The sequence below is a fragment of the Egretta garzetta genome, unplaced genomic scaffold (assembly GCF_000687185.1).
Source record: "Egretta garzetta isolate BGI_Z169 unplaced genomic scaffold, ASM68718v1 scaffold117, whole genome shotgun sequence".
In the NCBI taxonomy this organism is placed as follows: Eukaryota; Metazoa; Chordata; class Aves; order Pelecaniformes; family Ardeidae; genus Egretta; species Egretta garzetta.
The window spans coordinates 1,763,850-1,777,270 of record NW_009260479.1 but is presented as its reverse complement, the minus strand read 5'-3'; the positions used below and the strand labels follow the sequence as shown (position 1 = coordinate 1,777,270).

General features: G+C 46.9%; 1 protein-coding gene across 2 annotated transcripts in view; it reads right to left on the bottom strand.

Annotated features, from left to right (window-relative positions):
* Positions 1 to 13,421, bottom strand: part of VILL (villin like) — a 24,259-nt gene that overhangs the window by 2,545 nt on the left and 8,293 nt on the right. For both annotated transcript variants that reach the window (XM_035899637.1, XM_035899638.1), the window contains exons 7-17: positions 12,867 to 12,945; positions 11,377 to 11,475; positions 8,976 to 9,129; positions 7,869 to 7,969; positions 7,066 to 7,203; positions 6,388 to 6,546; positions 5,309 to 5,488; positions 4,422 to 4,567; positions 3,560 to 3,704; positions 2,695 to 2,883; positions 399 to 467 (exon numbers count right to left, since the gene is read on the bottom strand). In XM_035899637.1, the coding sequence (XP_035755530.1) occupies positions 399 to 467; positions 2,695 to 2,883; positions 3,560 to 3,704; positions 4,422 to 4,567; positions 5,309 to 5,488; positions 6,388 to 6,546; positions 7,066 to 7,203; positions 7,869 to 7,969; positions 8,976 to 9,129; positions 11,377 to 11,475; positions 12,867 to 12,945 (1,459 nt within the window). The remainder of the gene's footprint in view (positions 1 to 398; positions 468 to 2,694; positions 2,884 to 3,559; positions 3,705 to 4,421; positions 4,568 to 5,308; positions 5,489 to 6,387; positions 6,547 to 7,065; positions 7,204 to 7,868; positions 7,970 to 8,975; positions 9,130 to 11,376; positions 11,476 to 12,866; positions 12,946 to 13,421) is intronic.

Sequence of the window (13,421 nt, the reverse complement as noted above, 5' to 3'; positions counted from 1 at the left end):
CCACCAGGAAAGGGAACGCACCCCCTCCCCTGGGCAGCCCCTTCCAGTGCTTGACAGCCCTTGCAGTGAAGAAATGTTTCCTAATGTCCAATCTAAACCTCCCCTGGCGCAACTTGAGGCCATTTCCATGTGTAGTTTAGAAAGCAGCTGGCCAGTCTCCTGCCCGAAGATGCATCTGCACAGGACTGGAAAAGGCCCAGGATTGCTGGGTATGTTTATGGGTTATTAATCGTGTCTCCCTCTGCCTTCCCCAGGGGAGCACAGCTCTGAACCCGACAGCCCTAGGCCCCCATGTGTGCTCTGATCATTACGTCCTCTCCTTCGTGTGAACAGGCTGGAGGACATGGTGGTGTTTAAACCCAGGTGTTGCCCACCCATAGGGTCGAGAAGCCACTCACCACTTTTATCTCAGATATAGCCGACACGTCTCCTAGGCTGTTCTTCATCTCCTCATAGGACCTGCCATCCTAAAGGTAAAGAGAGTTGTGAGAAGCATGGGCCACCCTTTAATTAGCACATGTTCCTGCTCCCTAACGAGGTCAGGAGATCATATGAATTTCAAAGCCCAGTGGTGCCCATTGAGGTGGTGGCTGGTGCCTCCTGCAAACTCCAGCTCCTGGAATCAGAAGTCTGTGCCAGAACCTGAGCTTTCTCTTGCAAACAAATGGATTTTACCCTTTGCAACTCTACAGTAACGGGTGAAAACCAGGACATTTAAAGACTTCAGCAAGCAGAAGGCAAATAAAAAGAAACCCTAGCTACTGCTGGATTGAAATCTTTCAAATTTTAAATGAATCTTGCAATGCATGAAAATTCGGGATAAAATAATATTCCTTTTTTTTTCCCCCTTCCCTGATTCATTTAGCTAAAGTAACAGATTTTTCAAAGTCCCAGTCTCTGACTTCTTGTAATTTGGTGCCATGTATTACCAGCTACCTCTTATTTCCTGAAAAAGCAATATACTAGCTATATTGGCAAAGCTGATGACTGTGTTTTCCTAAGCAGCCAGGAGATGTCAGTTCTTAACAGAATCATCCAACTAAGTTCCCTCAACAAGAACAAACAACATCAACACATGGACTGCAGAGCAAACAGATTTAGACCCAAAACTGAGCAATGAACACACACACACCAGATGTTCCTGGGATGTCAACAGTTTTGATTGCTTGTCTGCAGTTGCTGAAGCTGCCTACAGGGGATATTTTTAGAGGCACATATTTTATGAGCTGTATCCTTGTTTTTCAGCAGTTCCTCAGAAAAAAACAAGTTTTGACCTTTGTTCTAAGCATCAACAGTGTTCTAAGGGTCAGTGCTCTGGGAGTTGCTGTCTTATCTGTCCAAAACCAGCTGTCAAGACAGGCTTTCTACCCCCCCACCAGTTGCAAAGACAGACGATGCAAACCCAGCTACAGGAAAAAAAAAAAGCATCTCGGTATGAAATTACCTGCAGTGTGAAGTCCTCTAGGGACCTTCATCCCATTGCCCCCGCTGTCCCACCTTCAGGGTCCAGCATGGGACTTCACTCACAGCCCTTTGGGCAACCAGAAGATAGGATTGCTTGTCAACTGGCTGACCACTGATGTTCACAGAATAAAACAAGAGAGAAGGGACAACCTCACTGGGGAAGGGTCTGGTAAAACACCACCTGGGAGCTGAGCTTTTCCCAGCTGCCCATCATCTTCCTTTTTTTTTTTTTTTCTTTTTTCTTAAAGCGTGCACACCAGTGCCATCAGGTGGCAGGAATTTAGGTGCACAGCCTGGCAGCATTGCTTCTACTTCACTGTTGGCTATGAACCCATACTCTGGCTCCATCAACTACCAAAGCCCCTCCAGGATTGTCCTTTATTCCCAATACGCTCTGTGCTGCAGCACCGAGCCCTCAGCCTGGCTGGACCGGCTGGTCCATGGTCTTCAGGGGTGCACTGCTCCTTCTTCCATCCAACCACGCTGTGCACAACCAGGGTTGGAGACTGGGCCCTGAGGTCATGTGGTGGGGCCCCATGCATTGGCCACATGAGCAAATCTCTGCTCTGTATTATACTCCTGAGATGATTCAAAGCCTGTGTGTTTGAAAGGGGAGAGAAAGGCCCTCTCTCTTTAGCAGGCAATGCATGGGGCAGGTTTCCATTTCTGTACAGCAGAGAGCAGGTATTTGTAAATCACTATTTGAGAAGAAGGTGATTTTGTAGGGAGCAGGGGTGACCTTGCTCAGGAGCTCCTGGGCTCCAAACCTGCAGACAAGACCTGTCTGCTCACATCTTGCATTTCACAAGAGTTTGCTCTTAAAGCTGGATCATAAATTTTTCCTGTGGCTGCATTTTGAAAAATGAACGCTTTTTTTTTTTTTTTCCAATTTTCTTTATGATGTAGGGTGCTTCTGTTTTCACACTGAACTTGATTTTACTACTAGAAGCCCCAACCCATTTTTGGCTGAAATCACAAACCTGGTTTGGAACCTAATCTTTTTTAAAATAAAAATGTGAATATTGTCAATTTGAGCACATTTACTTATATTTGCAAAAGCCTCAGTTTCACCAAACAGGTACTTTTTGCTGGCAAAGGAGTAGAAGCTGCTCAGAGAACCCCAGGAAGCCATGAAGCTCAGGACGTGTCACAGCAAGGTTTTGTTCTGTGCACGATAGGGGGTATGTTCACTGAGAATAACAACCTTTAAGGGCTTTTCCAGCAACTTACGCTCCATTTGTAGGGGTCCCAAGCGTTGAACCATCCTGTGAAGTTGAGGGGTTCATAGCCCTGCTTCACCAGTATTATTGGAGTTGCCAAGTCTCTCCCTGCCGGATGGGTCTTGAGATACTCCTTAGCCGAGGCAATTGCCTCGTTCCTCTCATATGTGTTGGAGGCTTTGCCAATCCAAAGAAAAATCTGTGAGGAGAGAAGGTGTTGAAGATCAGTAAGTAGTTAGGACCTGTGCAGATATGGCTGTTTGTTTGCCCCTGCCAATTGAAACAGAGATAAGACAGGAATTGCTGTTTCTCAATAGTTGTCTGGGATTTTGATCCCAGATTTCCTTCTAGCCAAGAAGGATTTTGCTTTTGAGACAGGCCCAAAGCATAAATATTTCAGAAAACAGCTGTCACATGCTTCAAGGTAGCTAAGCTCAGCCCTTGCATGGCCAAAAAGTCAAATGACCTCAGAAAGCAAAGCCCTCGGGGTCAGTTTCCAATAGCCTAAAGCAAGTCCTCATCATCAGTGCTGGGAAATGAGGGGGAGGGTTTCTGGGTGCCACCCCCTTGCATGAGCTGGCAAAGACCTGGAGTAGGTCTAGCTCATCTTGTCTTGGAGCAAGGCATGGACTAGGTGTCTATGTCTCCTCCTTTCTGAAACAGGGCTGGCAATACTACCTCACTCGTGTTTTATACCTGGGTGAGAAGGACTGGCAATACACCTGCTTGGCTGACCAAGCATTGTGAAGGGTTTGGAGATGGGACAGAAAGCATGTTGGCCTCGGTTTCACATTGAACGATAGATTCAAACAAATTAAGCCATAACCTGTTTGAAAATATGTCTGGGGGGAAGAGGAATGGGTGTCAGTGCTGACCTCTTCCCATGTGTCTAGCAGCATGACGTCATCTTCATCCAAGTCTTCCTGGCAGAAGCCCACCACCTCTGTCATGATGAATCGACCCGTCTGGTTTGAGCACTCGAAGAGGCGAGGCTGGTAGTGCGTGATTTGCTCTTGAAACCTTCCTCATACATGGCAGGAAAAGAAAAAGCAAGAGAGATGGAAACCTTTCCCTCGTGGTTTACCATGAGGCCCTACTGCTACTTTTCATGACCTTGATGGAAGAGATGGGAACATGGCCACGCTCATCTGAGGGCCTGAAAGTCAGGCAATATCAGGTCTCAGGGGATTCTTGGACAATTTTAACAATTTTAAAGGTAACTTTTTCTCCACCCAAAAAGGGCAAAAGCAGAACCCTTCTTTCTTTGTGGAGATGAGCCTGCTGTCAAGTGAAAGCTACATCAGATCACTTGGCCACAAAGGAACACACCACCTGCCCAGAGGGCTGGAGAAATCCAGTTTGTTCAAAAGTAGATTTAGTTTAATGAATTTTCTGGGGCTACCCATAAAGCTAATAATGCCTGGAAATGGAGCGTGTGGTTCATGTAGCACTTATGACAAGATATGGGATGGATTTACTGTGGGGAAAGGAATGTGTAGCATACCCTTGTCTGCAGGGTTTGGATCTGGAGCTCCTACTTCACAGAAGGCCTGACCCCCAAACTAGGAAAGATACATCTCGGTGTGGTTTCTGACCAAGCTTTTGGTGATATTCTGACCTGGTGCTTCCTTTGGTGAGGACATGGTATTGAAGTGCTTACCCACTTCCCAGCAAAGTTTTGACCCCTTGATTAATGTTGCCTGGCCAAGCCCAGAGGAACAAGTAGCTCTCTATTACCTCTTTTCACTGGCGTAAGGTGCTTTGCCTCCCAAGGCTTCCCAGAATTCTGCTGGCTCTTGTCCTTCCAAAATGGTGTATTTATCCCGTTTGGAAACGATGTCAGCTACCATTTTTGCCATCTCCCTCTCATCTCCACTGCATCCCTGTGTTCGGGGCATAAGATTGAGGTGGCATTAGGGACAGACTGGCAAAACCTATCTGTGGGGAAAAGCTGGCTTGGTCCTAACCTCCTCTGGAGAGTTTTAGACCTGCTTGAATGCTTTTGAGGGTCTCATCTGAGCTCGTTACTCAGAATCCATTTCTAGTCCTTGAAGGGACATTCAGTGCAGCCAATGGCATTTAGAGGAAAACTCATAATCATAGAATGGTTTGGCTTGGAAGGGACCTTTAAAGATCACCTAGTCCAACCTCACTTCTATGGGAAGGGACATCTTTCACTAGATCAGGTTGCTCAAGGCCCCATCCATCCTGACCTTGAACATTTGAAATGATAGGACACCTGCAACTTCTCTGAGCAACACTTCTGCTTTGGTTTGATCTACCATCTCATCCTGAAACACATGACTAAAACAGCATGAATGAATATGTTCTAATCCTGGCTAATATCTTACAGCTGGAGAACCTGGTGTTCTTTATTCAGCTGAAAGTTGTATGAAGATCTAAAATGACGTGAGGTGAACTCCAAGATGGGTTACTTCTGCAGAGAGAGGGCTGTGTTACTGCTGATCTTCCACAGACAGGGCCTTCTCCTGGGTGCACCTTCCTTCTGGGGCTACCTGCCCAAGGATATACCTCCACAGCTCAGTGGAAGTAGGAGACTCAAGCCCTACATCAGCAATTTTGGCTTCCTTTGGCTGCCTCCCCTGGTCTCACTGCGGTCTCACCTTCCCACACCACAGGTAGCAGACTTGGCTGGTCGTCAGTAGGAAGACGTCATTGGAATTGAGCGAGGCGGCCCGGGCTGGCACCTCTGTGGCCTTTGTATTCATCTCATCCGTGCCCCTCACCTGGAAGAGGCGGATGGCCGGCTCGGGTGTGCTTTTCTGAGCCCGGCTTGTGCCACCCTGCAAGGAAACAGAGGGAAGGATGGTGTTGGGAGGTGAGGAGCACACACAAATCCAGGGTACAACTGGTTTGAGGAAGATGTCTTTGGGAGTCACAGATCTCTGCACTGCTGCAATGACGGACCATGGTCCTGCACAGAGGAGGTGAGGAAATCCAAATACCTTCTGGTTCCAGGTCAGAATAAAACCCACATGTCATAACTTCCACATTTCTCCCTGATTACTCTGAGGCTTGAACAGCTCCTGTCAAGATGCTCAAGTTCAATATGAGCAGATCTTAGTGTCTGCAAAGCATTTGCCATGCAAATTGGGCAAGGCAGCTGGACTTGGATTTCCAGCTGCACTCGGCTTAGCTGAGCATCTGCCACAGGAGCTGTATGGTGGCACCAACACTGAGAGATGAGGGCAATCCTCCTCTTCCCCAGCCATTTGCAATGTGTCCACCACAGATGTTGGCAGCTAAAGCAGCAAGTGAAGCGGGTTAGTAGTTAACGTGATATAATTCACGCAGGGTCAATTCAAATCATGTTACTCTTTGTAGGATATTTTGGAGGACCCTCTCTGGATTGTGCTGTCTGTAATTTATAGCACGACTGTCTTACTGTAATTCTGCACAATATTTTGGGATAGAGTTAGAAAGAACATCACACATTAACGCTGGAGCTCAGGGGTGGGCAGCTGAGCCTGGGTCAGTCCAGGACTGTGTTTACACATATGGTGTTCAGACTACTTGGGAGGTAGTAGAAATGTTCCACCACTTCCATCTGCCAGCCCATTCAGACCTGGCAGGCTCCTTTCCGGAATATCAGCCCATTTTTCTGGACTATTTCCATTGCAACTTGCCAAGCCATCACTGGTCCTTGCACCTTCCGTTGCCCACGCGTACAAAGCCACGTTACCTCGTAAATGACCAGCTTGCCCTTGAAGATCGCCAGGAAGTGTGTGGGCTCCTTGCCCATGGTCACGCGCACCTGCACAGCCTCATCCCCATGCTTCTTGTCCAGCTCGATGGCATTGAGGGCACAGGCTGTGATTTCATCCACAGAGGCATGGCGACCCTGGGGAAGAGGGAGATGTCACATGCAACGTGGTGAGGAGAATGCACAATGTAACATCTTCCCAATCCCAATCCCTGCGTATGGTATCATAAGATCAGAGCTAAAACTACAAGGTGTTCGAATTTCATTTGCATTCTGGTTTTGGAGTCTCTAGCATCCCATTTTGAAAGCTTTTCTCTGCATTCCAAGGGGGGAAAATATACTTGCAAAAGGAAAGCAGAGATAGTCATATCCTCACATGCCAATCTGAAAGACTACAAAGTTTGACCTCAGCACTATAAGCCCCATAATCTTTCACCATTTTGGTCTGACATTGCTGGCTCTCAGTCTGATGCCAGACTGGGCTCAGATTGTCCATGCTGCCTACAAATCGCAACCTGGGATATTTGCGATGGACACTGATGAGCAAAGGACACATGAGTTCTTCCGGATACTAGGGATTTTTGCATGAAATCTCTTTCTTCAGTTTCAGGCTTCCAGCAGACACAGAACAGTACCTTCTGCTTTGGTTTGACCTACCTGCCACATGTAGAGGACATAGTGAGGCCTGCCTGATCTCAGGTAGGTGTACAGGACCAGGTAGCAATCACCCCCATAGAACTGCCCATATGTCTTGGGATTCACTGGCTGCATTTGCAAGTCCTCAATCCTCCACACCTAGTGGAAGAAACATCTTGGTGAGCAGCAGTGGAGTCAACGTGAAGACAAAGCACAGTCCCTTTGCTAACAGACCACTGAAGTTCAGGTCTTCAGTTGGAAAGATAACCCCTCCTCTCTCTCCTGGATGCCACCCTATGTTCCCCCATCTTGATTAAATGCTTGTGGGCAAAGTCAGGTCTCTCTAGTGACTGTCACAATACATGTGCCATTAATGGACTTTCAGCAGTTGGTGGCCCTCAAGGAGGAGCAGCCTCCAGGTCCCTCTCACCCCACAGCCCCTCTCTCAACCAGCTCCATCTTCCATGGGAGGCTGCAAGAATGGGAGAGGGGCCTCTGCTCTGCACAAGTTTTGTTGTTATGGACCTAACTAGGAGACAGTGTGAGAAGTGGGGTTGATTGTATCAGTCTCATGACCCACACACATGGCAGGAGAGGAGTCATCTTGGTGACTGGTTTGCTCCACTGGTCATGGGTTGGAGGAGAAATGTCCCTGAGCTGCATTAGTTTGACTTCACAAGTGCTTTGCTCTGGCTGCAGCCATGCCTCCTTGGGGAGGGTAGGTACCTTCACAGCTCCCTACAGCTTCTGTGTGTGAAAAGTCAGAGGTGTTTGTGAAATGCGCTGGTTATTGCATCTGCCATCAGCAAAAGGAGCTCTCTCACCTCTACCTCGCCGGAGGCATCATCTACCATCCTCTGCTCAGCAGCTAGCTCCGGTCTGGCGTGGAGCTGAGTGGTATCAAACTTCACCTGCTCCACCTTGGCTGCATGCACCAGCAGAATAAAAACAAGAACCCAGTGAATGCACAAAAACATACAAACCCTCTGCATCACCCTCATGCACACACACCATTCTTATACATGCGAGAAAAACCTGGTCCACAGTTGCAAGAAGCCACTCTTGCTACCAGTAAGCCAGTGTTGATTTTGGAGTATGCAAGAGCTCACACACTCCAGTGTTGATCTGTCACAGCCTAGCAACTGGCCATATAGCGCATTCCAGTGAGGGCTGGCTGGTAAAAATATTAGTTGTCTCCTAACTGAAAATTCATATTTGTTTTCCAAATCTATACATATTTCCTTCCTTTTGAAATGTTGCTTTCAGAAATAAAATGGCTACGTTTCTCCAGCTCATGAGCGAGAGAGTATTTATGGACAGCATGGAGAGAGACAGAGGTGGAGAGAAAAGAGAGAACTTGCAAGGAAAAGACATTTGCAGCTCTCAAGCTATTATTGATGGAGACGTTCAGCATCTCTGACACCATCCCATCATTCATCACCAAGCTCCCTCTCTTCTGTTTTTTTTACTCTTTAGGGTTAATGCATTGTAATATTCACTTCAGCAGCGTGATAAATAGCGGCACTATTTACACCTGATGTAAATACAGAATGATTCCATTGACGTCAGGAGGGTCTTGGGTGGATGCCAGTGTAAATGAAAGCAGAATGGTGTTCAACACTTCCTTGTCAGGTTCAACATTAGCCCTTTACAAAGAAAATCAGGAAGTTCTGCAAGTGTGAAATTTTGCATACAATTTTTCAGACGAGAGTGATCTTTCAACATTTACATTTGGAATAAGTGGCAGTTGGGTTCATATAAAAAGCCTCAACACTTCTGAATGTTGTTTCAGGTGGAAAATACAAAACATGAGAAGAATGTGCACTAGATTTTCAAGATACTGAAGGCAGGAAACAGGTAATGCGAATGATGATCCCCCAGATGTTGCTTAGCACAGGTAGGAAAGCCAAATCCAGAACAAACATGCTCACCAATTTTGCTAGTAGTGTAGACTTTGCCCAGTCCTTGCGTTTCATCCTTCTCTGTCCACCTCTGGAAAAGCTGTTTAAACATGGCTGACTCTGCTCCATCATTGATCACTTCAATGTTGGTGGATGAAGGATAGCCTTTGGCTTGGATAAAACCCTAGGGGGGGTTGAAAAACGGTGTTAGTGGGGGCACACTAAGCTTTTTACAGACAAGAGAAGAGGGATGTGAGCCTGAACCAGCCCAAAGAGTGAATGCCCCCCACTGAACACAGTGGCATGACCAAGGGCAGGATTCACCCCAAGACTTGTATTCAGACTTATAAATGGAGATATCTACAAGCTCTCACTGTAGTATCCATGTTTATTTCTGTGTTTACAGGACTGAACCCTACCCCTAGAGGCTGGTTACCTGGATCTCATCCTAAATTTAATCTCTAAATGGCACCTTAGTCTTGAAGAAAATCTCACTCAATGGGTCTAATGAAAAGTCTCCTCTTCTACCTCAAACAGCTCCATAGATGGCTTCTGGTGATGAATCTAGAAGTGGAGGGAGCAGCGATGGGGTGTGCCCATGACCCTAGAGCCTAGTTCAGTTCTCTGTTTTTCTCCAAACTTTTTGTTCTTTTCTAAAACACAAAGACTGTCCTCCCTGTAGCATGATAGAGACTGTGCATGCCAAAGTAGTGAAGAGAGAGCACAATGTATGTTCTGAAGGGACTAAACTCTCACAAATCGCTGTTTGGTTTTTTTTCCCCCCTAAAACCAAATTATTTCTTTGCAGTAAAACTACTATTGAGTTAAAAGACTACTTCAAACAGAGATGCTTGATACAATATGAGAGGGAAGAAAATTATCTGTGTTCTGCCACAATGCCGAAGTCATTGTGCAGTTTTGGGAACTGCTCTTGTGTTTATCTCAGCAGGCTCCAGGATGACCTGGAGGTACAGCGCTGACAGCCGTGGTTCGGGGAAGGAGCCTGATTGTGGGCTTCTGAGCATTCATCTTCTGCTGTAAATACTGCAGCCACACACTGCCCCCAGGGAAAAGCAGAGCAGATGGTCTTCCCATCCCTCCCACCTGCCACACTGAAAGAAAGAGATATCTTTTGTTCTACATGTGTAGCTCAGGGCCAGAATTGCAGAGCTGATTGCCTACTAAAAAGCATCTGAGTGAAGCTTTTGAAAGGAGCACAGAGGACTGTGAGATACGTATTGAGGCAAAGTTTTTCTAAGCTTTTCTTCTCCAAGACAATAGGTGCAATTGGTATTGAAGCTGGGTGTAAGACCTTATTGAAGGTGGGGCCACTGAAGTTCGGTATTTCCTAGTAAGATGTCATTGAAGATGAGGCCATTTATGGTCTTCACATAAGTGAATAGATGAATTAAGAGCTGAGTTATCTTGTAGCTTTCATTTCAGCGTGACAACTCATAAAAACCCCTACCAAATGCCTTACTCATTCAGGCTCCCTTGAGGCTAACTTTTTCTGAAAGGAAGTGTTGAGGCATGCGCTGCCAGAAAATAACTGCATGGGAGCTCATCTGGAGCACTACGCTGGTGTGCTCTACCTTAACATGAGCCCTGGTCTTGCCTCAGGTTGGCCAATCTGAATTAATAGTTGTTAATAACAGATCTCTTTCAGCCTGGTGGAAGAGCTCTGTATCATCTTCAAATTCACATGGAGAACCTGGGCCCAGACCCATTGGTGTAATGAAAAAGACTTGTTGCTTGTAATGGACTTGCAGTTGAGGCCTGTAGCACCTGCATAGAAGGTCTGGGTTTTCCAGAAAGCCCAGGTAATCGAGTTCCCCACTGGCTTTCCCACGGTGTTACTTGTGGTTGCTAACACAAGAGATGCCTTTCAGGGTCACAGCAGTGGTCTGTGCTGCCGGGGACAGTGGCATTAAAAGATGCCATTTAGCGAGGACACGTGAGCTTGGTGGCTGTCTTCAGTGTGATCCCTTCACTCTACCCAGCATCCACAATATCAGGTCATGGATGTTAGAGAGGATACAGGAGACCCTTTAATACCTATTTATGGACCTGTTGACCATGAATTTGTCTCATCCCACCTCCACCCTGCTGACACTCTCTGCCTCCACCATCTCTTGAATCAACAAATTCCAGAACCCCACCATTTACTGTGTAACAAAGTCTTTTCTTTTATGCTTTTTTTTCTTTAACGAATTTCTTCCTAGTTTTAGTGGCAGGTCTTTGTTCTAGCGCAATTTGGTGACTAACAATTCTGTGTTTACGTCATCATGCCTCCCTTAGACGTTTAACTTCTTTCTCTGTCATTACACAGGCCAGCTCCTCAAGACCTACACTTAATTGTAATTAGTGGTCAGATCTAGATTAGCACTTAGTTAACCTCCCACGACATTGTTTGCACTGTATTACAACTCACCACAGCTCGAGTGAAGGCTGCTTTTTTCTCTTCCAGGCTGGAGGCTTTTCCTCTCCAGACGTAAATCTTAAAACCACCTTGGTCTAAAATGTAGCAGTCCTGAGGTGAAACAGAAAAAACAGGCGTAAAGAGCTCTGCACAGGCAAAGGTCCTCACTTGTAGCTTACTCAGGTTGGGTCCTTCTTGAACATTTAGATAAGATGTAGATCTAGCTCATTTCCTTGCCTTGCAGAGCTCTAACCCTGGTGTAACCATTAGCAGAGGCAACAGAGAATGGATTTACTGGGGTTCATAAATGGGCTACAACCACCATCAACCCGACAGTGCAGGGGTTCATGGGTACGTTGACCTTGTGGGCACACCTGACCCAGGCAGCTGCCCTTTAACTGTAATGAGTTAAAATGCCTATTTTTCTTTGGCATTGCTCAAAACTGGCCATTACCATCTCATGAGATGCGTTCCCAAACTGATGGAAACACCCGCTCCAAAAGGCTCCAGGAGAAGTGTATGCTGAAATATCACCCTCAGTCTGCCGTGCTTCAGCACTGCTGCTGGTGCTGCTCATTTATGCCAAATCTGCTACTAAAGGGGCAGGAAAAGTCCAGGTTAGAGCTCTTCTGCATCACTGTTTTGTGTCCCCAATCTGGAGCTGAAAGTGTTGCATCATGGTGAATGCAGCAGGACCCCGAACCCAAAGGGGATGAGATGACTGCCAGGCAGCCTCTCGCCACTGCAGAGAGCTGGTGCTCCAAACTGACAGCCCACGGTGTGACCAAAGGCTTCTCATTTTTTCAGATGGAACTTTGACAAGAAAAGCAAAAGCTTCATAAGCCTGTAAAAGTAGGCTGAGATTTAACAAGGCTGACACCAGGGTGAATAAGGGAGCTGGAGCCTCGCAGCACAACGCTTTTGGAATAGGCTGGTTTGCACTGCGGAGAATGAAGGATGAGCAATTCTCTGCCAAATTTTAGCCAGGAGGGTATTAGGAAAGCCTCTGTTTTCTGAAAGCTTTTGGACAGAAGGTCTGTAAAGAATCTCTTTCCAGGATGAGTCACTGAGACCAGCCACCAGCTACAGCAGGAACAAATATCCTCACGATTTTGTGAGCAGAATATTTATTTGCTCTGATTTCTGCAGATGGAAGGATATCCCCAAACATCAGGTATTAAGAAGCCTTATTTCCGTCTGGAATTTATTCCTGGCCTGCAGCTCTCCTTGACTCTGGCTGCCAAGCTAATATCATCCTTGGCTGAGAGGGTCGCTTTGCCATCTCTCATTAAAGCAGCTTCAACGCACCACCTACCTTTGGCCACTGAGGTTCTAGTAAGACTAAGCTGTCCTGTTTTCAGAGAACACCTGATAAACCTGGACAATGGAAGGGCTGATAATTTTCAGGAAATGGGGTATCCCATTGAAACAGGTGCTCAGCTGAAAATAAAGCAAGCCACAGCATCCTTTTCCTGCTGTAAGGGCTGATGGCTTTCTCTCACCTCGTGCTGGAGCAGATCCTGCGTCAGGGGACGGGTGGCTATCTCCTGTACCACTAGGTCATTGTCCTTCTCGTAGACACTGAAAAACAGAGTCACAGAATCATAGAATCATTTAGGTTGGAAAAGACATTTAAGATCATCCAGTCCAACTGTTCCCCTAACCCTGCCATCCCACCACTAAACCCTGGCCCTAAGCACCTCGTCTGCCCAGCTTTTAAATCCCCCCAGGGATGGGGACTCGACCCCTTCCCTGGGCAGCCCCTTCCAGTGCTTGACAACCCTTTCAGTGAAAAAAATTTTCCTAATGCCCAACCTAAACCTGCCCTGGCACAACTGGAGGCCGTTTCCCCTCATCCCATTGCCTGTTCCCTGGGAGCAGAGACTGACCCTCCCCAGCTCCCTGCTCCTGTCAGGCAGTTGTAGGGAGCGATAAGGTCTCCCCTCAGCCTCCTCTTCTCCAGGCTAAACAACCCCAGCTCCCTCAGCTGCTCCCCATCAGACTTGGGCTCCAGACCCCTCACCAGCTTCGTTGCCCTTCTCTGGACATGCTCCAGC